Source organism: Tenebrio molitor, chromosome 9 (genome assembly GCF_963966145.1).
Source record: "Tenebrio molitor chromosome 9, icTenMoli1.1, whole genome shotgun sequence".
Classification (NCBI taxonomy): domain Eukaryota; kingdom Metazoa; phylum Arthropoda; class Insecta; order Coleoptera; family Tenebrionidae; genus Tenebrio; species Tenebrio molitor.
The window spans coordinates 14,336,887-14,364,813 of record NC_091054.1 but is presented as its reverse complement, the minus strand read 5'-3'; the positions used below and the strand labels follow the sequence as shown (position 1 = coordinate 14,364,813).

Below are 27,927 nucleotides of genomic sequence, written 5' to 3'. Positions count from 1 at the left end.
TAAAAATGACAAAAATCAATGGATACGTGATCAAAATGCGTTTTCATTATTTCAATGGCTCAAATAAGATAATAAGAACACCTATAATGCACGGATTGCGCATCTATCATCATTTTGTTCTTGGTGTAAAATACCAATGTTTTCAACATTTTTTTTTATTATTGTTTTTCTACTAACTGTTCTACATAACAAGCTTTAAAAAAATTTCGTAATAACAATTATTAAAACTATATAAGCATTTGAATTATCACTGTCTCACTACATCGCGTACTAAGCATTATCAAAGTCTATTATTTTGCACCTTTTCCGTAACCTCCTTGTTATGATGTCTATGTAAGGTATAAAATAATGAAGTAATCTATAATTAAATTACAAGCTTAGTTTTTGCCTTGATCAACATTTATTAACACTCTAAACACCATGTACAGTGTGAACATAAAGTTTGTAACAAAATTCATAATAACGTTGTGATGTTTTTAAGAAAATCGCTCGGACAGGACAATTTTATTTCGAAAAATGAGAAAATGACAAATTTTACTTCAAAATTTTAATTTAATTTTAAATGTATTTTTTTCTGAGGTTATTTAAAATGGAGGGTTGTCATTTAAAAAAAATTGGTGATGACGTCATTGCGCATAAACCAATGAAGTTGTAAACACATTGTACAGAGTGATTCAAGTTTGACCGCCCGATCGAAAACACTCACTTCTAAACGATTTAAAATTCTCAAAAAATTCAGGAATGATTGTGTACCGCTGTAGAACATTCTGTAAAAATTTCAAATTTTTTAATGAAACGAGTAAATATGTCGCTTTAATTCAATAACCGCTACATTCATTTACATAATTTTTCACTGAGTCCTTTCAGAGATGTAGGGACAATTTGGTATCATTGAAATCATGAAAGCATCACCGGTTTTTGAAATAAATGGAATTTGATATAAAAGTGCAAAATTTAACTATGATTTATTATTATTAAATTAGGCGGTCACTTCCACAAAAGAAGTCATATTTATGGTACCCTTTAGGGACTAAAGTATTACTTAAAAAGTTCTCAACAGATGTTTACCAACAATGAGGTATTTATTTATGACACTGCAGTTGTAAATCTTGATAATTTTTCGGTCTTAATATTAAAATTGGAATAATTCAAAAACTAGTCCTTTTCTTTTGATGCCCATTTCATAAGTACGTCCTTGGAATTAATTGTGAATTATGAGAGTGCACGGAAAAAAAAGTTTTTCTCAAAATCAAATTTTTACATTTTATGACTCGGAATTAAATGATACGGGAAAATTGACTGCACACGTTTGAAGCCTTACATGAAGGGAGTATAACCCTAAAGTTTTGTAATTTTTACTAATTTTTAATAGGGTTATACATTGCACCCTTTGAAGTGCGTTTTCTTCAAATACAGACTGAAAAGTTTTGTGTTTATTGTTATTTATGGTGTAGATGATTGTGGAAAATAATAACTTACAATTTTTATAATTTTTCTTAAAAATGAAACGGCAACGTAGCTAGAATAGGATTTTGTCACTGTGGATATGAAGGCTGCTATGTATTGAACAAAATTAAAGTGCTTATATCTTCTTCATGAAGAGCGAATTTTTTTTTTCTAAGTATTTTTCGAGTTCCACTGGGTCCTTCCCTACCACGCTCTGAATTCGGAATTCGCAAATTTTGAGACACCTTGTATATTCTACATATCTTGAGGTATATACTCGTACATAAAAACACTATATAAAAGCAACTCTTCCTAGTTCCGAGAATATTAATTCAAGTCAAATCAATTCATTAATAAAGTTTCTCAAGAAACTAATAAATCTTAATCACTGAAATTAGCAATTAGGTAGTTTTGGAAGTGTAGCCTGTAACGGTGTCATTGGTGTTAATAAATAATGAATCCAACAAATAAAAAATTCATCAATAATACAATTTTGGGGTCAGTCAAATGAATAACGATCAAGTTTTTGTATGGTAATAAATAATTACTAGGAATCTTGTTCTTTCACATGGTCAAATGTCTGCAGCATTGAGAAAAATTGTCAAAATTTTGTATGGCGTAGGTTTATTAAATAAATTATTTTCCCTGAACTACAATTGAAACGTTGTTTATGACAGGAACATAGTACGGTTTGATAAATACCCAGACTGTTCATTAGATAAATATGCTACACATGTTGTACGGTCAAAAATAATTTTATTAGGCTGTTGAGATACCAGAACGCTATGGCTACGATTAATCTAGTTCGTTTTCAAGGCCGCTGATATAGACCTTTGCACCCGTCACAATAGCATTGTTAAACTGTAGGTACCAAAAGAAAATGTTGGGTGAATGTGCAGGTCATGATGTTATTACGCAAGTGAGCTTTGGTTCATTTATCAAAATACATGCAGCACTGTCACACTACACTCACGACATTAATTATACTTCCTTGGCTAAAAAGGAATCGCAGCAAACTTTCGCAACTTTCGACGTTAAATTAAATTGTGAAATTATTTATGCTACATATTGTACTTTTCAAGTGGCGTTAACAACAGTATCGTGTCTTGCAAAAACGAAATTGCTATTATCGCAAATCAACTTTTCTTCCTCTGCACCGTTACTTCCATTACTGCTGGAGTTTCAATGCAATTAGATACTGACATGTAAGTCGGAAATTGTTGGATGTTGGTCATTGTGTCATTTGAACACATTTTTACTTTGAAAGTGGATTTGTGCAACATTTCGTATCAATGTACCTATTCGACTTCGTGCCTGAAGAGATAAATAAATGCTCTGCGCCTTTTCCATCTCACAATCTACAATGTTGTTTCAGCAGAAGATATTGGACGCCAGCTTTTTACTTTTCAATTAACTTCAGTTGACAAATTCAAAAAACCCACTTAAACCCATCTTTGAACTTCCACGGCATTTCCGGTGGATCAAAGTGACCTCAACTTTATTTATAAAACGGGAAGGTTTTAAAGCATCTTGTACTTAATTAACGTCTGGCTAAACATAGAGCAAGATTTTATTTCCGGCTCTTGCCGTCAACGTGGTGAAATCGTCTGGGGGTTCATCATTTTCAAATTTCTATTCACCTTTGCGATGGTCAACATGATCTAACATCATACAACGCACAAAAGATCCCCAGGTTTTGAATAACGGTAGTTCTAAATTAGGTAATTTGCATCTGCTTAAAGTGAAGCAAGCCCGGACCATCTTTATCGGAGGGTTTCGTCCACGTTTTACAATGGGCACACGCCGAACTTTCACTTTTACCCACGACAGCTGTGGCTTTTGTTATCAACTTCATAACACAACGTTGGTATTTTAAAATCAAATGGGGCGTTACTAAAAACGACTTTGACCCTCTGACTGCGGTTCACGTAGTACTTGCCAATTACCTTTGACCATTGCACGCATTCTACTCTTGTTAAAATGAGCTAATGCAGATTGTAATGTGCTTTACACACTCAGTTACAGGTTTTAAGATAAATAAATGTATAAGAGTTCCACGACGCATCGGTTTATATTAAAAAAAAAAAAACAATCAAAATGTATACAGTGTAAAACAAAATTATTTTCATCTAGTTAGCTTTGTATTACCCTTGTAAAAATACGAAGTGCTGCTATACAAAAACAAAGTACCCTAACCTCAAAATATACATCAAAATTCCAAATGTGATTTATTTCGAAGGGATGATATGAATGCAAAGTTGCGATTTAAATTGAAGAGGAAGTCAACACAGCAAGTGTTGAAAGCGGCCACCATCGTTTATTAATATTTCAATTGAGTAAATTGTAGCAACTGTCAATTCAATTGATGACATTTATTGACAGAACTGTATTATATATACTTCAAAAATAGTAGAGCGGTGCGGGAAAATTTACATGTGCAAACATTCCAAAGCTAACTAGATGACAATCATTTTGTTCGAGTATATAAAAACTTTGTGCAGCTGCAACATTTCAAATTAAAATTAGCAAAAAGCGTTGTACAGAAGCAGTTCCGAATTGTGTAAACCTGTACCTGCTTCAGTTGTTACTTCGACTAACCTTTATTTCGCACAAAAAACATACGTGAACTTTCACCAATTTTATGAAGATTGCAATTCTCGTTAACTAAACATCAGTTGAAAATTATACGGCTAGATTTAAAAAAAAATTATAAACAAAGCTATGATAAATAATATGGAAGCTTGAATTGAATGAACAATATGTAATTGAAACAAAATACTGTTAATTATACATTGGTTCTATGTATTTTTTATTTATAGTCTGAGCGGAAAATCTGTAGCTAAATCGTCAAAACCAAAATTGTATTTTTTTAAATCCTCTTGACAGGTCAATCTTGTTTTCTAAAACAGCATCTTTTCAGATATTTTTCATTTTTCAATCGTTTTTTGTTTTCACACTGACGTCAGTCTGCTTTTAATGGTAAACAGGTCTTGTGTTTTAAAACAACCAAAACTATCAATACTCCTTGGCATATTTATTTTTTTCCATTTTGTTACTATGTACTTTAACCTTAATTATATTTTAAAAAAAACTGCCAATTTCAATATTATACTTCCACCACAATACATCTATTCCACGATTGCAAAATAAGAAATTGTTAAAAATATGGTTAGCCTATCCGGTAATTTCGATTTTATTGAATTAGTTCCAGACTTTTACACTCACACTGTATATCTATAAATCGTGTGATCAAATACAATTCCAAAGAACTCTTGATATATTTTTGTGAAAAATGCTCCCTAAATACAGGTGTCCCAGAACTTCTTAGTTATGAATTTTTAAAATTGAGCAGTTTTCACCAGAAATCTGAGTTCTTTCCTTCAGTTACAAAGTAACGTATAATACGCATAAATAATAAAAATTACTACTAGAATTATATTGCTTTGCCATTTTAAGGAATTGGTTGAATTTACAACCTGAAATTGAACAGCGATCTTCTGGTTGGTCAACTTCAATTGTTAATTACAAAAAATCTACTACACTTTGACCATTTTTTTGACGCTATTGCTTTCATTTATCACCAAGGAAAACACACACTAAGTTTGATTCGCGAGTTCTGGGACAGCCTGTATATTATAATGTTCGCAATAGGTTATTTGAAAAGCTGTTCAATTGCTGTAATGGTATATGCATTTCTATACGTCATTTTTTTCTTATATGAATCCTTTAAACCGTGCACAAGATACGTAGTCCTTTGTCAAAAACACAATTTACAAGTTTACAGTTGACGCAATTAATTCATGGCCACTCGATGTGATGATTATACCTTGTGTTTATGTACAGTACGTTATGAAATATTTGTTCCCAAACATTCATTGGTCTGTTAGGAAAACCAAGGCCGGGTAATTTGTGTTTCTAAATTTTGTTGGTCGATTTGGAGCGGTACTTTGTAAAAAAATAATTATTAATTAACTTATTAAAAATATTAGAGAATGCTAATACATATAAAAAAAGCCAATCTCTTGAACTTTATTCCTGCATAATAACTGTGTTGTTTTAGTTTTAGAATTCGCTCTCGAGCTCGTGTCATTTGAATTGCAAAGTTAAATGAAAAATGTCGCTTTAAAAAGTCTGAAACGCATTATAAGGAAACGTGAATGACTTGTTCATTTAATCGTGCGTTGAATTAATTTATTAGTACCCCCAGCAGGTTTCTTTAATCGAAAAATATACGCCTCATAAGCACATTATAAAACCTGATAACGTGTTAAAATGCTTGCGTGATTTCTGAAGGCATACTAACTGCAAATATTGTGAAGATCAAGGTTAAAAAAAAAAAAAAATACGAGGTCAGTTTTAGCCCTTTTACAAAATACGCAAGGCACTGATGTAACACTGTTGACTTAACGAGTTACAGGTTATAATTTTCAGGTCAGACCCTATTGAAATTTCAAATTTATTTTGTGATACGTTACCGTTAAGTTTAAGCAAACATAACGGTTTCCATAACATTCAATAGTCAGTATGTGAAGGAAACACTTTAAGAGAATGAATTTTAGATAATTTCGTTGGTAGCCGACAATCCATTAAATTCAACATTTCGACACGATTCCATTTTGTTTATCAGGAAATAAATAGTTTTTATAACGTTTGCTACGAATCCGACTTAAAAGGTTAATTTTGTTGGAAGAATTATTGTAAAAAGTCTTCCCAAACACGGTATTCAAGTCAGATGTGATTTATTGCTGCGAAGTAGAAAAAACTTGTGGAAAAACCAATCAAAAAAAGGCATAGTTTCTGGGGAGGTGCCCTCTTTTTTAGTTTTTTTTTTTGCAATTTTGTGCTTCCGCACGTCCATCAAAGGTTTCCGACAAAGCCTCGGCGGGATACCAGATGACGGGCAGGAGACGTAATCGATAAACCAACACATAAACCGAAGAGACGACAGAAATACAACTTTGGTCGTTAACATTTTACGCAACCATAAAGCAGACATATTGTAAAGCAACTGGATCGGTCGTCCGTTGACTGCGGGAATGCAAAGGCTGACTCCAAAATACAACTGCTTGATCAGGTACAAAACAAGCATTTTCAAATTCGAAGTAAAGTCGGGAAGAAAAGTACATATTGTTGATTATTTTGATTAAACGAAAAATATGTATTTGTAATGAAGTGACTTCTAATTTTCCAAAAACCACTTCACATATGGCTTACGTGCACCAACCATCCTAAAAACCTCAAATTTTTGTGGTTCTGAGCCTCATACAAAAACGATAAAAAATGTGTAATTCGGATCAACAAACAACCAAAATTTTGAATGCTGACGCATCACTTTCTTACGTCGAAATGGACACCTACTGATGTCTTTAAAAGTTATGCAAAAATAGTTACTTCTCCAATTTTCGAGTGGTTTATTAAAATTCCAATAGGCTATAAAAACGATATGCCGCGTCTTAAACTAAGTTTAATTTGCAAACTTTTAAAATTAAATATATTTCACTGCCTACGCCTGGATTAGGTATAATAGTCATTCAAATTTACAACTAGATGCAAAATGAAAACACAACTAAACATAAAAAATATATTTTTGCGGAATCCATAAATTTGTACTGGACAAAAATAACTTTAAAAAAATATGAACCCACTAACCCGGAAATTTTCATGTGGATAATTTTTTTAAGTTAGTGCCAACACCTCTAAGATTTATGACTATAGAGACAGATTTACCAAAGTGGTTGTCTTACGTAATTATTTTGACGACAGGAATAGTAGTCATAAAAATATGAACGTTTCTGTAAATATTTAAAAAGTTAAATGAATCGAGCACATTTTACTTTAGTGAAAAATGTAAATCTCTTTCAACGACTAGTACCTGATGAAAAGTTCGAAGACGCCGAAATATGTATGTAAGAGTACATTTTTATTTTACATTTCAATACTTTTAACAGATTAAAAATAAAATGAATACGTAGACATTCGCATACCAGCCAGCTCGATAAAAGACCGTAAATCTTTGCCAAATCTTATTTTATTAAATAAAATAAATCAAACATGTTTTATAGATATCTTTTAATAACAAACTCAAACATATATAAATTCTAATAATACGAGTAGAAGGAACATTTTTAAACTCTATGAACAACGAACTTTCTCTGAAAATAGTAACTATTAAGTATGTAATAAATTGGTTAAAATTCGTTAGATTAAATATTGTAACTCAAAAATTACTTCTACAGGTAGACGACCCGAAAAATAATGTTTACAGAATCCATTATTGTTGAGTCAACATAAGAAGTTATTCAAACGTTAGAGTCAATACAGGAAGAATTTCTGCCAAATAATTGTTTGTTTAGGATCATTTTATACTTGATTTTCAGTGTAGGTTGCAAATGGCATAAATTTAAGATGCGAAGACATCACCTTTTAACCACGAAAATGTATAATTCAGATAACATCTCACATAGAAAAAGAATTAAATTAAAATGGGAGTGATGAAAAAACTGATAGATAATGGAAGAATTTTACTGAAATTACACAAGCCGATACCCACGTCTTCATATAATATTTATGCATTTAGACAATTTATGAAGAGTCAGCATTAATATCTAATCAGAAAAAAAAATAACAGTTACGAAATAAAATATGTATTAATCAAAGGTTTCCTGCGAAGCCAAATTTTAAGTAAAATTGCAGACAAAACAAACTCGCTATAAACAAGCAACGTATATTGACCAAGATAATTGTTTCATTTGAAAACATTTAAAAACAAAATTTTCAAAATTCCCAGACGTAAAAACCACAGAAATAAAGCACAAACAATAAGTTAACATAGTAGGTAAAATCTTATTTAGTAATAATTCAGAAAACCACACTTGAATCAAGGTGTTAACAAGCAGATTCACAAAAGCAACTCAGAAGCATGAAAACCCCAAGATCATCTGCGGAATAGTTAACAGTATAACCAACAATAAAAGCGATAAGGAGCGGATATTGAATACAAAATTTCTGAAAACGTGCAGGACAAGTTAATGAATTGTCATTAGTTACCTAATTGCGCCATTTACATGAATTTTCTTTTTTATATTTTTTACTCGAGAACACAAAATATTCCTATTTTCGAAATGGAGGCAAAGAAAATGGTGACTACGATTATTATTATTACATCCAATTTAGTTTGTTCGAGTCTTGACAAAACCTGTCTTTTCATCTTCGTTATCCCACATGTTTTCTGAAGTTTACATTTTCCGTAACCTCCCCTTATCTCATTTTTTGTTGATCACATTGTGCTACATATGTATTTCTTTATTTCGTACATAAAAGTGAGGGCAAAAAATACCTTTCACTTCAATTCCAAAACAAACTCGCAACATTTTAATGAAACGCTCAGTAAAAAAATACTAATTTATTTGGTAAAATGTTTGCTATAATCTCTCAATTCTAAATATTTCTAAATTGGGGATTGTTATAACTAAAATTGGCAACATAATTATTTTATAAACATGATTCGAAAACAACGTAAAATCCGTTTTTTTTATAATCAATTGTCAATGTCAAAATACTGTAAAAGACCAAACTGTATATTAAAAAATCACTGACATTCGGTCCAGTTCTATCTCAGTTTCGCCCTAGATTTCCCCTAGATCATTATTGAGGTTATGTTGCAATGTTTATGAGTTTGAGACACGTGTTTAATTTAAATTGTCAAATGTGACAATCGGTGACAATTTCAAAAATCAATTTCCAAACGTAATTTATAAAATTCACTGTTTCGAATTTTCTGACAACCTGACAACACTTCGACAATTGATTATAAAAAAACAGACTTTAATTTACTTGACGATAAAATCAAAAGGCTCTAGTAAAATGTTTCGAAGAAATGAAAAGGTCAGCTCGTTCTTTTCCTTTATTCTAAAATCTTGAGTACAAGGTGATCAATAATGACTGAATCTGTTGGTAACAATGAAAATTTGAATGATTTTGGTACCATTGTAATCAAAACGCATTTCCGGTTGTCAGCTTTGATAGAGTTGACAGGCGAATTTGACTTTTACCACCAAAGGGTAATTTTTGTAATAGCATAAACATACGACATAACCTATTTTTTTTAAATGTCGTGTTAAGTTAAAACATCCGGTCAGTGCCAATTACGAAACAGAAAAACACCAATATTTTTCAATTGTTTCATTGCCAACAGACTCAGTCATTGTTGATCACGCTGTACAAACCGACACAGAGAATGATAACCTCACAAATACAAGATGACGCATTTTTCACCAAACAGTGTTGCCGGTTGTATTTCTAACGTAGAATGCAGTGTTGGTGGAAATTTAGAATTGAGACAGACTATACATGATATTCTAATATGTATAACTAAATTTTATTGTTACATTAAGAGGACCAGTGTTTTGTTGCCACCTACTAATTTGCCCACTCTTTTAGTCAAAAAACGGGATCTTTCCAAAAGCACAAAACGCCAACATCTGCTAAATGTTGAATTTGCAAAAGTAGCTTCCAATATCATTCTTCAAATAACGAAATTCACACACACTTATCTCCGAATGATACCATTCACAAATTCACAGTCTTAGTTGATACATTTAATTGTGCGTCGTGATTCAAATCACAAACTTTTATTTGTTCAAAATTGCCGTTGAAGTTATGATAGTGCTGTTAAAAAACCTACGACCAAACAGCAGTCACATTCCCACCGATCCCGGAATTGTCTACAAACATGCACTCTAGATTTACCCCGTCGCTAATAATATATCGTGTTACACCTTTATTTGGATGTTTTGATGTTATTTTTAGTACCAAAACGCACGATCGGTGGTACTAGAAGTAATCAGCAAGTTGACGCCGTGTTTCCCTAATGCATAATAAATTGCAGCGAAAGTTCAACATTATGTTTTAATTAATTACTTCGTGAATTTTCTCCGCGAGTAACGACTTCTCGAGCGCAGGATCAAATTCACATAACATAAAAAAAAACGAAGGACAAGGGTGCATTATACGGTGTACTTAGCGCCGCATGTGAGAGTTGTGCAAACAAGGAAGTGTGTGCAAACCTTTACGCAAGTGTGTAATACTACAGTTTTAACATAGACCTGACAGGATAATATATTTATCAACCGTATTCCATGGACGTTTTACAATTTACTACGCCCACCGGTATGGTATAAATTTATATTTCCGTATGTACAATCAGTTGCAACTGTGATCTGAAGTCAGCTACAGAAAATTATCCGCAGGGTTTGTGTTGGCAACACTGTGCAAGACAAGATAACCTTACTCCAATTTATTTCCATGCATGACTGGCCGCAATAATGAGTTCTTTATACAAAATAGTACTTCTTTGTATTGTTTTTTTCTCGTATGTAATTTAATACAATGTTGTTGATTTTATCGGCGGGATTCCTCCGCCTTCTCATCCGTCAGTCGGGCTACAGATTTACAGCGTGACATAATGAACAGACTGTATCCTGCCCCGATTAATCACAGTTGCCAGTCTTTTGTTGCCATTTTAATGTTGTAAAAACAACGATTGCATGCTTGGAACTGCGGAAATAAATAAAAAATTTAAATTATGAACCTGCCTATTGGATGCTGATTTGGTATTCGATTTATTTAGTTGACAATTTTTGTAAATTATTCACTGGCGAAGGTTGACAAAGCGCAGTAAAAGGTGTTATTTGAATCATTCCCTTGAAGTAATTCACCGTTAATTTTTCTTCCGATTCTCAGAAACGGTATGATTGTAATAATATAATAATGAAAATATCACAAATTATACTCGTCGAAATAATTATTATCCAGCTGCACCTCGCTGGATTTAATCGTGATGGATAAAATTTAATTTGTACATCGCATATGGATCTACCACACCTGGAAATACTTTCACATGACCACACGTATTTATTTCCCTCTATTGAATTATTTTTTTTTTGTTTATTCTTTTAATTTCGAGACGAATCGAAACGTTGGAATCATTCTTCTCCATCTGTCATATTTGCTTTGATCATCCTTGAAACAAACTTCCCGTCAAATTAAATAAAACCAGTCCCAATTGTAACAAGAAGCCGCTCTGAGGTCGCGAAAAATGTATCGAATAGCCACAGTTTCGTATTTCTTTCTCGGTTACGGTTAACCGCTGGTTCTTTCTCTTCAAAAAAAAAAAAAGAAACAACCTGCAACTTTATTACACCTGCCTGACCATATTTCAGATTTACCTATCCAGGAAGCGAGCTATGAAAAACTACTGCTTCATTTTTATTACCCTCCCCCCGGCGCCATTACACTAGCCTACGTGATTCGCTAATTATTTTTATGATGGTCATGCCGTTGAACTTGTGGTTTTACATCCATCATCGTAATTGAAATTGAACGTCGTACGTCGTGTTTGTACGGACCGATCGATTTCTCCACCAACCTTCAATAACAACAAAATTTATTGTTGGAAAAAATCAACATCTGGCACAGGTGTTGGCAACGACACGAGCCTCGCGAATAAAAATGTCTGGCTTTATCTCTATTTACAAATACATGCTTGGATGCGGAAAAACCGCCGCTTGCATTTTACAACAGCCTCCGAGTTGCACAGAACGAACAGAACTCACGTTATGGAAGTTGGCTTGGCAACTTTAGCCAGGTTGGCAGCAGGTCTAGTTGGTATTTTATATATCGTGACGTCATGCGACCTGGCACAGCTGCTTACATAACTGCTACGTTGTCGCCTGTACGCATCGTTACCCTGTTGCCAGATTGCAGTTGAACGATCGCTGCCGTAGCATTTCAGGTGAACGAGAAAAATAACGTTATAGAAACGGATGTTACGTTATTATTTATTGTTTTGTGCGAGACGTGAGATCTCCAGGAGAATAATGGAACGACGGTTGACTCTCTCTTATCTATCGCATGTGTCGATGTTTTTCGCTTTATTTTTGCGTCAACTTACTCATGTGGCCTTCCTCCTTATCTCCTGTTATCACAATTATTCACTGTAAACGAGTCGAAGTTGTCTCCTAGATTAACAAGTCACGCCTCTCCGATTAAATAGAAAAAATTGAAACAATGGTTACAGACGAAGAGGTCGTGTTTTCCATGTCGCTCGCCTTCCACGACTCTTTTCTAAATTAAAAACATTAAATGCACAGGCATAAAACATTCTGACTACTAATAGATAATAGAAAGCAAAATGTCATATTGTACCGCCAACGTTGTTGTTACACCTACTTTAGACTATTTAGAAATGCCATTGTTAATAATAATTGACGTATTTATGTTATTTCACAAATATGGCGTGTTACCCGTAGCGAACTACTGGTATTTCATTATTATTTTCTCCAGAAATTATTAATGTTGCATAATTGAATCCGATCTGATCAATTTCCCATTTATACATGGCGTGTTAACATTCCTAATTCCAACAACCCAGAGATAACCGCAATAATACACAGCCGGAAGAGATTAAAATAGCTCTAGAACTGGAAGATTCTTTCTCTCTTATTTAGACCAAAAAATATCAACCTTTAACCTCTGACACCACCCAGCCGCAACTAGATCAAATTTTGACGATGTGCCAAAACAATATTGAACATAATACTGAATTCTTTTGCGTTACAGTCTGTTTCATTTCAATTTTTTCAAGTGGTCAATTCGTCGCAATATTTATTTTACAGTGTAGTCCACAGCAGACACAGAAAAGTACTAACAAAAAATTATCGACGGTGTAAGCTAATGTTTTCAAACAAAAAATGTAAATAAAAAGCACGTTCAGTTAAGCGAAAATGAAAACATCAAAAAAAACCTAAAGAAGTAAATAATATTGTATGTACATTTCTTTGGTTCATCGGGATCAGATTAACTTTGTTTGTTGTCTATTTACGTAAACAGTTAAAATTAATTGTTTTTATCCAGAATAATAATAATAATAATAATAGTTGTAGAAATGTGAGAATAATAAAGCCAATATTGAATTACCGGCAAATTTTCACCACGAATAATACGAAATTTTAAATTAAAAAACTCTTTTACTAAAAGAAATTAAAAACGTACAGTTGTTTGCTTAAATAATAATATGCAGTTGGCGAAAAATTATAATTAACAATTGTTCCTAAAAAATTATGTATTATCAAAATAAAAAATATAATTGCTAAATTAATGTTTTATTTTCTATTTTGTTAATTTGATGATTAACTTTTTGGAATGTGGGAACATTTGACACTCGAGAAAAGCGGCATGTCTTCCTACTCTAAATAACAGGAATAAAATTTGTAATACCAAAACGATTTATTTAAAGGTAGTTGGATTAATTACAGTTAAAAGTTAATTCGGTTAAAATATTTATAATATCTATACGCTGTAGTAATCTTTTGTTACTATTCAGGACCATATACGTAGAAAATGGAATAGAAATCAAAATTTAATTAACAATTTAACTTGATGGTGTATTTTTGAGTAAGTTTAGCTCCGAACTTAAATGCTTATATAACAGTTAATCCTGGTAATGTTGCAAATTAAAGCAAACAATAGAAAAGTCAACTTTCAAAAAAACTTCAAGTCAACTTACTTAAGTCAATTACCGTAACATATGATAATAAATTACTTACAATTAGATATGAAAATAAATACGTTGATAAGTACCATTTTAGTGATTTTCTCCGTAGGTTCCAACAGTCTATTATTCTTAACTATGTAAATGTTGCCATTTTAACAAAAATTGCAGCATTGAGTGACACGGCGACATGATAAACGTTTTAAAACTGCATTATTTCAAACGATACATAAAACCAAGGAAAAACATTCTCAATACCTTTATAAGCAATAAAAAATTGTAGTGTTCAGTAGCTACAACGAGTAAAATGTGGGAAATCACACAGGTTATACATAATGGCATTTTTTAAAGTTCTTCATAATAGTTATTTATGTAACAAGTTAGTAAAGTAATACTTTTTTTTACGAAAAGGAAAATTTGCAAATCCCCCGAGTAAAAAAAAGATACTTTACTACCGAGTTGCATACAAAAATTAAGTTTAAATAACTATTTCGACACTGTCAGAATATGAGAATTTTCTCCTGTGTGAATTCGTGGGCATGTTTTCACTTATGCCATAAAGAGCCCAATTTACACACGAACTCGTTGAATAATATACAATTATGAACACAAATGATGAAAAATCATGCACATTTTTTGTCGGACGTGAAAAAAAATGTTTTTCAAGTTTTGACAAAAACGATTCTTTAAACTGAGGAAATCATTAATTTCACGATTTGTATTGAAAAACAAGTAGTTACGTTTATTTTGCTTGCCAGTTGGAAGTTTCGTTTACACAGTCGAGCTTGACACGTCTGTGATTTGATAATTTTCATATGTAAAATCTGAATCTACACGAAAAATGTTTGCTTCACTTGTGACATACCAAATAATACCGATGAAGTTGCAGAAAATGCAATGTATCTTCCATAATTCCAGAAGAATAAAAAGCAACATTACTATGTATAATTTTTTTCGTCACTAGTGTTGAAATTAACTGTTCACTGGAAAAAAAAAAACATTTCCTAAACAGTGTGAAAAGACTGACCGTTCGATAATAACTCAGTTTTGAAAGTGACGAAATTAGAACAAATATTTACTTTTTTTAATTAAAGTACAGTTGCGGAATTGAAATTTCGGGCACTATTTTTCTGTCACTTCAACAAAATCTCTGTAAAGCACCTTCTACTGTAATCATGACTGACATTAAATCAGTGCTTTGATATGTTGCCTACCCGTTATTATGCCACAAATGACAATTTTTGAATGCCAAAAAGACAAAAACATGACAAGAGTAAAAAATAAGGTTATTAACGTAAAGGTTGTTTTAGGGTTTATTTCATGACATTGACAATAGTGCCCGAAATTTTAATTCCGCAACTGTACATCTGTATTATAAAGATATCTGACAAAAAAAAAAACATTTTAATCGAATCTTTTTTTTTCGAGTATGACAAGCATACACGGGGTGATCAAGAAGGACTGTTTGAATTGGTAATACAGAGTTTAATTTTTAAATGCTACAACTGGAGTAACTTCCCGTTGTTGACGACTTGACATTGACAGCCGGATCATTGATAAGTAACGTTTGACATATCAGATTAAATTAAACATGTTCGTGAATCTGCCCAAAAGCCTAAAAAAAGTGTTAATTTATGTTTAGAGCCAAATGGGGGGTACTTCGGGCATTTCCTTCATCTCATTTCTTTTACCGTTAATTTTTATTGTCATAACATAACCTACCATTGCAAATAGCCAAATAAAAAATGTTCAGAATTGTATTGCCACTTCGACGATTAAGCGGATTCCGAACATCAAATATTGGAAGCCAAGAATAATTAATTTAAATTTTTAATAAATAAATCATAAGTGAAAAGTAAAAACACTAATTTCATAGTAAAAATGTGTTAATATTCTATTTCTATTCTATTATTCATGAAGTCTGTATTAGAGAATTTCTTCGATTCGCCTCTAGAGAAAAATCATTAACACCAAAATTGTCCCAATTTTTTTTTTGAAGTAATAAAAATAAAATACGACCCAATGAAAACTAAGACATTTTCGAAATTATATAATACCGTTTTTTTTTCGAATACAACTTCATTATCGAAACAGTAAAGTGGATCAAGACGCTATTTTTAACAAACTGTAGAATTTTTTATTGAAAATTTGATGAGCTGCATAATACAACACCAAGATGACGTTTTTCTCTTAAATAAACCAAAGTAGATATTGTTGAAGAACGTGAATTACCTCGGTGAATACTAAATAATGTCCGTCTGCAAATTAATTCGCCTCCTTCAATTATAAACAGATAAACGTATCTGTTAATGACAGGTAGAAAGTAACTCAAAACGAACAATTTCTCACGAATCACAAACCTCCGAATAAAATTGTGAAAGCTTTTCTTTTAAAATACGTTTTACCTATTAACCTTGCAAACTGTCTTTCAACACTTCCATAAAAAATACCACATAACCAGACAACCTAATGCAATTTGGTTTTGGAAAATCAACAAAAATCTGCAGATTTTTTTGGTTCAATTAGACGTCGAATAATTTCAAATACCAAGACAGCCATTATTTAAGACACAGTTTATCGAACATTAATAAATCAATATGTATTCGCATGTGTGTGTGTGTAATTCCTATGCCAAACGCATGAATAAAACATAGTTTTAAATAAGAATTTAACACGTGACAACCTTACAGTTCGTCCCAAACATTTTATTTTCGTCCCTCCAATTTGTCTTCCAGGAATATGTCCGATCATAAAATGAAAGACATTCATATTTAACAAACACCTTCACAAAAGTTCAACTCGTCCTTTCCAAGCCTGTACAGGTGTACTATTGACACCGTAACAATTGCAACCTGTCAACCGCTTAACACCATTTCCCGAACACCTTCCTTTCTTTTTCAGTTCCTAAGCCAACCGTCCCCATGGGCGTTATTTATTAGTACAACAAACGTACATCGCTTGCATGTTGAATCGAATTTATGTTGGGCGAAGTTACGAGGCTCGGTCTCGACGAAAATAGAAATAGATGGGCGACCACACGGTCTACAGATTTATTCGTTTTAATTTACTGAAAATACGCTTCTGTTGTGGTAGATGCTGGTCGCATATCCGCTGAATTAAACACGAACAAAAATGATGCCGAAAAAAAAACAACTGATGGCATCCCACCTCAATAAAATACTGTATGCATGGAACTCCAGAGGAGGCTGACGGCTCAAGAGTTCGAGAAATTGCCAAGACAGGAGTTTTTTGCGAACGGATATGAACAAGAAGATCGTCGAGAACACTGGATAATACTGACGAAATGAACGCTCATGAATGAAATGGGCCACAGCTCGATGACAGTTATTAAAAAATCAAAGCACCAACACTAATGAAAAAGGTGGGTATTTGTTTTCGCACAGAAAACATAAAAATGCTTCCTTCAAATAAAAATTGACAAATAATTGTAGAATGGATTGTGAAATGTACGTACCATAGAGGAATTTCATTTTGGCTCTCCATTTTCACATTTGAAGAATAAAAGAATGTTCATGTTCGTAACGACGTTCAATATATCGGGATTTTTATTTGTAGAAAACAGCAGCATTATTTGTTTATCCCTGACTTGGTGCAATTTATGCGTATTCGTCTAATTTCACAGAAACAGCGAAACTTATCACAAAGATAAACAAATGAAAGTAGAAAGTATGATAATGAAGTTATTAGTGTAGAGACACAAGGTGAACCGCTGGTATAGTGAATCCAGCCATAGATTCAACTTTTTCAAATATCGTGAAAAAAAGAAATTTCCCTAGACATTAACAATGTATATCAATAGGAACATTGGGTTGATGCGCTTTAACGTTGGCAGTGTTCGCGCCTTTTTTATTCCTACACCCTACACGGTTCCGACCTGTCAGGTGCCTGTCAGCGTGTGTTTGTAGAACGTCAAAGTGTTATAAAATAAACTATTTAATTAAGAATCTTTCGAAGGAAAAACTTTCTTTAAACAATGAGTGGCCTAAGTGATATAACAAATACGGTTCAGTCCAAGGTAAGATTCTTGGTTTTTCGTTTGATTTTAATGAACTGTTTGACAGGCCAAGAGAAGCTATATTATTGTCGCTGGTAATGTGACAGCACAAAAGATGATTGCCAATGCATACACCTATTTTAAGGAAAGAAATTTGTGTTTGGGATCTGCTGTTGAGGTACTGTTAATGATTTACACCTAACACATCATTTTAAGTCTTGTTTTTGTAGGTAACTGCACTTTGTTTGGGCATTAGTAAGAACTCAGTCTTGCAATACAAAGATGCAGTACAAGAGGAGCCTCAGAAAATTGAAAGGCAACGGTCCAAAAATAGTACGACAGATTTGGGTCCAAATATTAAACAAGAAATTCGTTTTGTTTTATATGACATGGTTCATCAGAGTAAGAGAGAAGAAAGGGTGCTTTATTCAATGAGATTTTTTTTTCTTAATTTATGAGTTTATTTTGCATGTAGATTTCTGGGGCCATTATTTTAGGAAATTAAGTGTGTAGAACTAATAATTTTTAATTGTAGAAAAGCATGTGACGTTGGATACTTTAGGCCAGGAGCTCACTTCAAAATTTATCTACCATTACAAACGTTCAAGTCTTGCAATACTTTTGAATTTTATTGAAGGAGCAGGACTCATCTTCAAAAGCAAAAAGAATTGGATTACCATTCAGAAATGAATGCAGAAACTTTTGAAAACTGGTTGCAAGATAAATTATTACCTGCTTTGACGGAACCATCAATAATTGTTCTGGACAACGCCAGTTACCATAGGCGCTTGGAGGAAAAGAAACCAACTTGTGCATGGAGAAAAGCTCATTTACAGACCTGGCTTCAAAATAACAATATCCATTTTTCTGAGACAGATAAAAAGGACACCTTATTAAAGTTATGCAGACAAAATTATAAAAGTCCTGTCTACGTAGTGGATCGTGTTATTCATGAAGCTGGTCATAAACCATTACGTTTGCCTCCATATCATTGTATTTTTAACCCGATTGAAATGGTACGGAGTCAAACCAAGCGAACATATGACAGTGAGGTTCTGAAGAACAAAAATCCAATTTTGGCGTGGAGGACAGCTTTAGAAGGGGTCTCTGCAGAACAATGGACACATTACATAGGTCATACCAATAAAATTATAAGACAATATTTTGAAAAAGAGATATATACGTCTGTTGAGGAGCTGGTGATTAATGTTGACATTGAAAGTGGTTTATTTGCAGATGTAGCGTTTTGAAGACGAGATGGGGGGACATTCAACCCCTGGTAAGTGACAATATTATAGGTACTTACATACATGACTAAAATAGATGGTCAAATCATGCGTATTTTCCATGTTTACGTTTACCCCATTTTGAGTGAAAATCCATTATGAACAGGGTTCTGACCTGTGTTAGCTTCTTGTACCAGGTGAGATAAAAATAAAAATGTAGAAGTAAACATGTTATGTCGTTATTTTATTTTCCTGGCCCAAAACTAATTCATGTCAACGTAGGTTAATATTTTAAAACATTCATGTGACATTATAAATTTATTATCATATATAAATTTTTTAGCCTATATCTTACGTTGTTAATTATTATCCTAGGGCACTTTTTCTTTCGAATTCGTTATTAGAATTTACGAAAAATATGTCATCCACGTCTCCTACATTTATTCTGAGACATCCTAAATAAAATCTTAATTCAACGCTTGTATGAAGACTTCATTTTGTAATTTAGTAACATTGTGGGATATTTTAAATTTGCCGCGGTACTATTTTCTTCGCGTAGTACGGGAGTCGTGAAATAAATACTTGACTGTCAACAATCTATCACTGGATAGACTATAACAACGCTGTACCGATATAGAAGGAAATTACCGAAGCTCTTCCATATTCCACAACTTTTCTACTAGGAACAAATAAAGAGCAATTTGTGGTAGTTGATTCTTGTGGCATTAGGAAAAATTATCATGACTAGAGCTCATTAGGTGTGCGTTTTTATGTCGGTAACTCTACGAATACAAATTGATACAAACAGCAGCAGACAGAAATGGTAATGCAGTTTGTTCTTCTTATTAATGTGATGTATGTGCGGTTGTTCGTAGCAGCCTCACTAATGTGTTGCAATGTTAGTCAGGTTAAAAATATACGCCTCTATTCAACGTCTTGTCAAGATTAAAACCACGTCAAGACTGACATGCAACCAGCACCAGACTGTGACAGCATCTGGTTTCCTGCCTCCATTATTTTCTTTAATTTGTTTAAAAACAAATTCCGAGCCCTACGCAATGGTTTTGCTTTAGAAATTAACCCTTGATCCATTAATGCCAGGGTTGAGCATGGTAAAATCTACACACGCAACCATCAAACTGACGATTATAACCATCCTCAGTCTGCCCCTCCCATGGCGGGTCTTTATTTCGGGCTATTTATTTTAGGCTGAATTGCGTAAATTGTGTGAAGAGCGAAGAGACGAGTGAAATCTGATGTTTGCTTGTTTGATTTGCCACTTTTAGTAGGCCAGAAATATAGTGAAGAACAATGGGTACAGTTGCACGGAGTAACTTTTCAATAAAATTTCGAATACCTACTGGCTACAGGAGATAAACGTTGGATCGTCCGAGATTGATTAAATAACTGCTTACTCATATTTATATCTGTAAATTATCTGCAAGTACCTGCGAAATAATTCACTATCTGCCATAACAATTAAAAAATATCTAGATATATCGTCAAGAGCATAAACGTATCTTACCAGTTTATATTACTAATATCGATCACATTCGAATGACTACAAGTCTGTGAATTTACTTTCTTTGGTCGAAAAATTTATCAATCAATATTTATTATTATAAAGTTGGTTAACTCATCAGCTTCAACCATTAAACATAAACGCTTTATTATTTTTCTGAAATTCAGTTTTCGCAAAAAACAAACTGGTAAAGCTGTTTCCAAACTTAATTTGTTTGAAGTCCATATATGGAACCTTTGAACGTTCACAACTAAAAATTAAGTACGTAGTCGCGAGCAATAAATTTTGGCTGTCAATGTAATTTTGAAATATCCTGGTATTGTCACAAATAATAGTACATTCTTCAACGAGCGTATAATGATCCCTATTATTCACGAGCCGTAGGCGAGTGGTGACATCGTCCGAGTGAATAAAAGCCTTTATACGCAAGTTGAAGACTATACTTTCTCCACGACTATACCAAGAAAAAACAATCTTTGAAAATTGAATCTAATTTGACTTTTAAAATATTTGACAATTAAAATTGTGCCTCGTTGAGCGGTTACTACGCGATGCGCCACTTATTTACAAACGGATCCGATTGACGATCTGGCCGTGATAGAATGAAAATACGAGGGATGTGATTGGCCGACAGCCGTGAGTTTCAGTATATTCTGTGGAATTGATAGCATTCTTTCATTGAATATCCAACAAGAACGCATTCATTCTCTGATAGTTGTGGAGAAAAATCCTTTCGGTAATTGTTCACTGTAACTACTTCTGGAATTTTCGCGTTTTTTCTGGCTCGACAGCCTCAGGGCGTCCCCCTAGATTGTTTCCCACCATTCAAACCTTGTGCAAATGAATTTTCCTTACCCTCTAGTTATAATAAGACATTGGCGCGACCTTAAAACACAACAAGAAAGAGAAAAAAAAGGCATTTGCACAAGGTTTGAATGGTGGGAAACGATCTAGAAGGACGCCCTGAGGCTGTCTAGCTAGAAAAAACGCGAAAATTCCAGAAGTAGTTAAAGTGAACAATTACCAATCTTTCTCTGCTTGACAATTCCCAATGTCAACAAAATGTTAATACATAATACATAAATAAAATTGTCAAGTTTTTTTTGTTCAGAATCAAGCCCCAAAATAACATGTTAATAAAATAAAGAATTATTTCATTAAAAGTAATTTTATGACAAAATACATACAAACTTGTACATTTCATTGTATCAATTAAATTTGCTAAACAAAACAGGGTATTATAGATTATAACCGTTTCACAGTAGATTTACCACTGTTCAAAGAATGATATTAACAGCCAAAAAGTATTCCTTGCAGCAATTCTACTGCTTATTTTTAAGAAATTCTAAAAATAATGAAAGTATATGAACAAAAATAATGAAAGTATATGAACTTGTATCATCAAGAAAAAACATCACAAACTATAGCAAATACACTGTTTGAATTGATCTAAATACATTTACTGCATTATGAAGCGTCAATAACTGAAAGGACAAAATAGACATCGAACTGAAGTCATGGGGCATTAACAAATCATCATTAGTGTCATTGTCTACATTTATTTCATTGTCATTTTTGGAACAGTTGGTAATGGTAATTGGTTTCCATCTCAAATCGTGCCAACATATCCGGTTCGATCTGCATCTGTGGCGAATTCGAGTTCTTAAACTAAAATACTGGTCTAGAGAATTGCCATCTTTACTTCAATTAGGTGATTAGTTTACTTCATCAAGAATAAATTCAATTTTTTTCCTAAATCGCGAATTAGTCAGTTAAGAAATTTTACAAATAAATAATATGCTCCATTCAAAAAGTAGTGTATTATTCATCTAGGCCTAAGGAAAGAAATGCATGATTTTTACAGTGAAGGTGAAGCCTGAGGGAAAATTAGTTATTTTTTATACACGAGGATAAAATTCCATTTTATCTTTGAGAGCTAATTACGCTAGAAAAGATAATTGGATTTTATATTTCTTTTTTTTAAATCACTACTAATCCTGTCAGGTTTTAAAATCTCGTTAGTATGAGCATTGTTAGATAAAAAAAATTACTTTATCTACCCCTGCGGTTAAAATGCTACTTGACCTTTTGATTTGAATAGATAAAAGCACACTTTAACATCTGCTATAGAAAAATAGTATTCTCTCCCGTGGTCTATACTTACACGATTTTTCACGACCCAAGTACGATTAAAAACGAAAAAGTAATTTTTTAAAACGTGATTTATTGATATTTACTACCTAATTCTAGTCAGAAGTCTGATGAATTTTAAAAATACCTTGACAACCGTGAAAATGTATGTAGGCAAGTTAGTTTATGGTAAAAGATAGATGTCGGACAATTTTTTTGCAGAAGAATCTGAAGAAATTACTGAAGCAGCAAACGCTGCGGTTTCAATTTTGAAATTATAACTTTAATAAACACGTACATTTCTTAAAATTTCCCATTTTTATTTGATTCATAATGAAAACTCCCTCTGGAATTCCTTTGTTATTTCTGTCATGATTTTTGTAATTAGAAACTAACTTCTACTCTCGGTCGTGAAACCTTATTAACCATAAGAAAAATATTCCTCTGGAATTTGTAAAGCCAACAGAATTTTTAAACTTTAAATTTTCCTTGCATAAATCTTTTCTCCAGCAAAATAGTTATTTAGTAAAAATGATTATACATACTTACATATTATAAACAAAAAATTTCGCACATAAACCACAAACGCTTCTTTAATCTTTAACCGCCAAAGAGACCAAGAGCTAGAAAAGTGAAGATTTTGTTGTAAAATTTTTCATACCTAACCAAATTTACCAGTAACCACTGAAATTCTTCCAATAGAAGCGCTCACAGTCGTTTCCAAGTTCTATTGACTTCCTTTTTTGAAACAATTGCAGATTACAAAAATAGGATCTATCAGTTTAGACAAAATCGCATAGAAATGTACATATTTGTATTTGATCCATTCTGAATAAAAGCAATAAAAAGAAATATAAATAATAAATCCCTAGTTGTGATTGTGTGTGTAAATTTTCTAACTTGTCACCTAAAAAGCGTCATAAATAAATGTTTGAACGTGAAATCTGATGCAAGTGGCGATATTTAACAATACAATAATTCAGCCGATGACAAGTCGTGGAAGACTCTACTAACATTTACTGAAACACAAAAAGATGAAACGGAAAACACAACAAACGACGCAAATCACCTAGCAAAGATCACATAAAGTTCACAATGATCAAATAAACTTTCACCCGTCAAAGGTTATGTTAAAATTTCAAATACGCTAAAAATAGGGCCACGTTTTTCGACAAATTGTTTACCCTTTTCAAAACGTAAATACGGAAAGTTCCTATTTATAACGTTGCTCGTGGTGGACTAGTTCAACGGCAGACCAACCCCGAAATTACGAAAATTACGCGCTTCGCCTTCCTATCTCATACACAATGGCCGCTGGCACAACCATATTAGCTTACAGAATTACTATAATGTGATGAAACATTCGTGTATTTTTAAATAGAAATTGTTATTGCAAAAGTCGCACAGAACGTTCACCTTTCGTAAAAGTGTCCAGCATTTTTAACGCACGGCAAAGCGAAAATTATGCACTTGCTGGTGTGTGCGCGATGGATTCGCGAAAATAAATGTTATGGGCGAATCAGCACCGGCAAGTCGAACAAATTGTGAAAATTATATTGCGAGTATGTGGGGTTTCGTAAGAACGGTTGCATCAACCTGTCAGTCCACTTGAAATAAATAACCTGATTTTGAAAAAAATACTGTTCAGTTCAGTATTAAATAAATTTAAAAAGTGCCAGACAGCGGATAATTGGCTGTTAAATAATTACCGGAATTAAACTACAACCAAAACGAGTTATATTGTTGGCTGACTAATAAAGTTTCTCAAATTATTCACGGCCAATAATGTAAGCAAACAAAATTGTAGGTCATTTTAATAGTTGATCGGTCAATTACTGTTAAAAAATGTATTGTGGTTGGCACCAAATCTACTCGCTTGGTCAAAAATTTTCCGACTAGATTATTATCTAGTGTTCAGTTTTTCAGAAACTCATGCAGCAAATTAAAGATTAACAAGTTAAATAAAAATAAACTGTATTGTAAATTCCGCGTCCCATCAACGCAAAACAGGCAATAAAATCAAATTTACCAGTGGGAGGTTGTTGTACCTGTTTTATTAGTGTGATGACAACCACGATTTAAAAATTAAAAAAGTTGGTTCTAGTTGCATCACATAAACCACAACTATGCAAACTAATTTACCAACGGTTAATCTCAACTGTAGATATTATAAAACGAAGGACAGCATAACTGTCCTGCAGCGTTTGCCCCAACTGTTTTTATCAACATCCAGATTTACACATTTGTTATCAGTTATCACGATTAACGATTTAAGTGTACATTCATCTGTGCTTAAGATCTGGTTGTACTTATTCCGTGGTATCATGTATTCCAATAATCCAAAATAAGTTACATGTCAGAAGTTCGATTTTAAATCGCTATGATGATTCACTGCTTGCGATTTGACGTCAATAAATAAAAAAAAAAAAACAAGTAAACATTTTAAATTAGCATTTTTCAATGTTTTACAATGAGAATTGTATTGAATCGACTTAATTCTGTGTGGTAAAGATTGAAATTTTTAATAGAAAAAACAAAATTCATTAATCGTGCAGGTGCATGTTGATCGATATCCTTCAAAAAGTCGTAAAATAAAATAATTTGCTGCCACACTACCGGAAATTATACATTACATTCTTGAATATCTTAAAAAGCTGTAAAATATATACTTATTTTTATTTACGCACAACCAAATTGTCGAATGATGGTGAGTCATCAACATTACCTTTATCAAACGTTGTTAACATATGCAGAAATAAATTGTATGGAGTAAATAGGAGCATAAAAATGATTGCATTACAGTTTATTACTTTTTCACCAATGAGGGCTCGCACTTCTATCTACGCGATCTTATCAAATGATTCCATTCTTGAAACGTATTCGATGTTGTGTATATTTTTTAAAAAGAAACGAAACTTCGCTTTTCAATTCACATTTTCTAAAATTTAAATTCAATATAAAAACATATTGAAGCATTCAATGCCTGCACTTTTTTTTTATTAAGATGGAATGAGAAATAAAACTTACTTTATCATTTTTGATCGCAGAATTTGGTATCATGTTCCAAATTTTACCAAAACCTCAAGTCAATGCATTCATATTTGAAGCAAATGAAAAGATTTCAAAATCACATAATCCTCAATATGATTAACAAAAAATAATGTATACAAAATTCCGTTTCTTAAATTGTGAATTTCTATTCAGAAAAATATAATTATTAATAATGATAATATTCATTGATTTTCTTTTACGACTCCCATCTTTTACAGCTGGATGAAGAAACATACAAGCATAGTGATTTTAATCGTGTTTCTTAAAAAAATTACCTTTGTTTTAAAATTTGGTTATAAAAAGTGTAACAAAAAGATTTGTGCAAATTCTCGAAATATAAAATTTTGAACACCTCAAAAATCACATTTGTTTGCACAATTTGAAATAACTATCACGCAAATGGGACATACTGTAAATACGAATACAAAATAAGACTATTGAAACAAACTCAACACTTCTATGCATGTATTCTGTTATGTTCCACTCTGAATACAACTGCAAGTACTATTTAAAATCAAAATTCTGGAACCACTCAAGATAAATGCTTCGTAACACCCACTATGAAAAGTAAATGTAAGGGAAGGATTTAAATTTTCGAACTGCAGGTGGGAACTTTTGGTACCTTAAAACCACAGAAACAACCCAACTCACCACCTAGAACATTATCAGAAATAAACCGATCGTACAGTTCTGACCTGTCTAGACCTGTTCTAGAAAACAAAATCTATTTAATAAATTCAAGATAAGTTAGGCTCGTGCATTTATCATGCCCGTGTTAATTTAGATGTTTATGTTTGTTGGAAAAGCCGAAATTTATGCAGTTGGGGGTATAGGTGACTGTATAATAAATACATCACATCAATTGTTGGATAATGGTATCTAATCTTATTTGAAAGTTCAAAGTAAGGTCCCGAATAGTCCAGTCTGCCTTCTGGTACGGAACTCGTATTTGGTGGAGAGCTTGGGTTTTAGACGCATCAGGAAACCCAAGTTGACATTCACACGATTTCGGCCATTTTGACGGTTCTACATTTATCAAGCAGAGACAGGGAGAGAACGTCCAGGTATACATTGTTACCTGTGCTCGTTTTATACTTTGTGTGCAAATTGTTCGGTGACCTGTTCGTCGGTTACATCTCCATGCTTGGGCCGAGGATTCGGGAACAACCGCAACGAGCACACGAAAAAATATGGCACAAAAGTAAGGAAGTTTGGCGAGTGACCTTCATGGCAGCATTTTGCGGCTAACTTTGTTTCTGTATAACTGTACGTTGGATTTTTACGAGTGTGACCGCGTGGAGACATTTATTCGAACGATAGGGACTCGTGCAGTCTCAATAAGGGTTGCATTACGCATTTGTGACCCCTGCGAAACGAGGGGTGGTTCCAACACCCGACCCCATTGTAGCCGGGCGATTACTAGCTCATGTAAAAACGTTTGATCGACTTTTCAGTGTAAATAGCCGAGAATAAACTAGTGTTGTTGTTCGGCCTGCGCAAAATTTGGAAATTGTGGCGGCGAAGGGTGTTGTCTGGCGGCGTGCTCGAGTGGGTGATGGACACGGGGGAAAATCAACGCCTCCTACGAAAATGAATCCAAAATGGGCTATTTACCGTTTGAAATGTTCTCGTATGCGGTCTTCTCGTATGTTATCGGGCAAATTTCCTACCCACAAATGTCTAGTCTCTCTGACCATTTTGCCCTAAACACCACATTGAGGAATTTTTGTTTTTTGGCGCACAGACACTATTTCACAAAAAAACAACACAGCCGTTTCAACTTCATGGTTGTCGCACTGGAACGAGGAGGAAACTTCACACTTCACCACTTCACATCATAGCGACACAACACTCGCTTTTAAAATGCACTATTTTATTATTTCTTCCATTTGTTTCACTTATTTTTTTTTACACTTTAACACTGTGCAAGCGACTTCACCTCATATTTTCGCTCTACACAACATACTGGGCTCGAGACCGCGGGCTC

General features: G+C 33.1%; 1 protein-coding gene across 5 annotated transcripts in view; it reads right to left on the bottom strand.

Moving 5' to 3' along the window:
- The window catches only part of spen (split ends), an 87,409-nt gene extending 59,482 nt beyond the window's left edge, over positions 1–27,927 (bottom strand). For all 5 annotated transcript variants that reach the window (XM_069058389.1, XM_069058390.1, XM_069058394.1 and 2 more), the window contains exon 1: positions 27,555–27,927. In XM_069058389.1, coding sequence (XP_068914490.1) covers positions 27,555–27,637 — 83 coding nt within the window. In that variant the 5' untranslated portion in view covers positions 27,638–27,927. The remainder of the gene's footprint in view (positions 1–27,554) is intronic.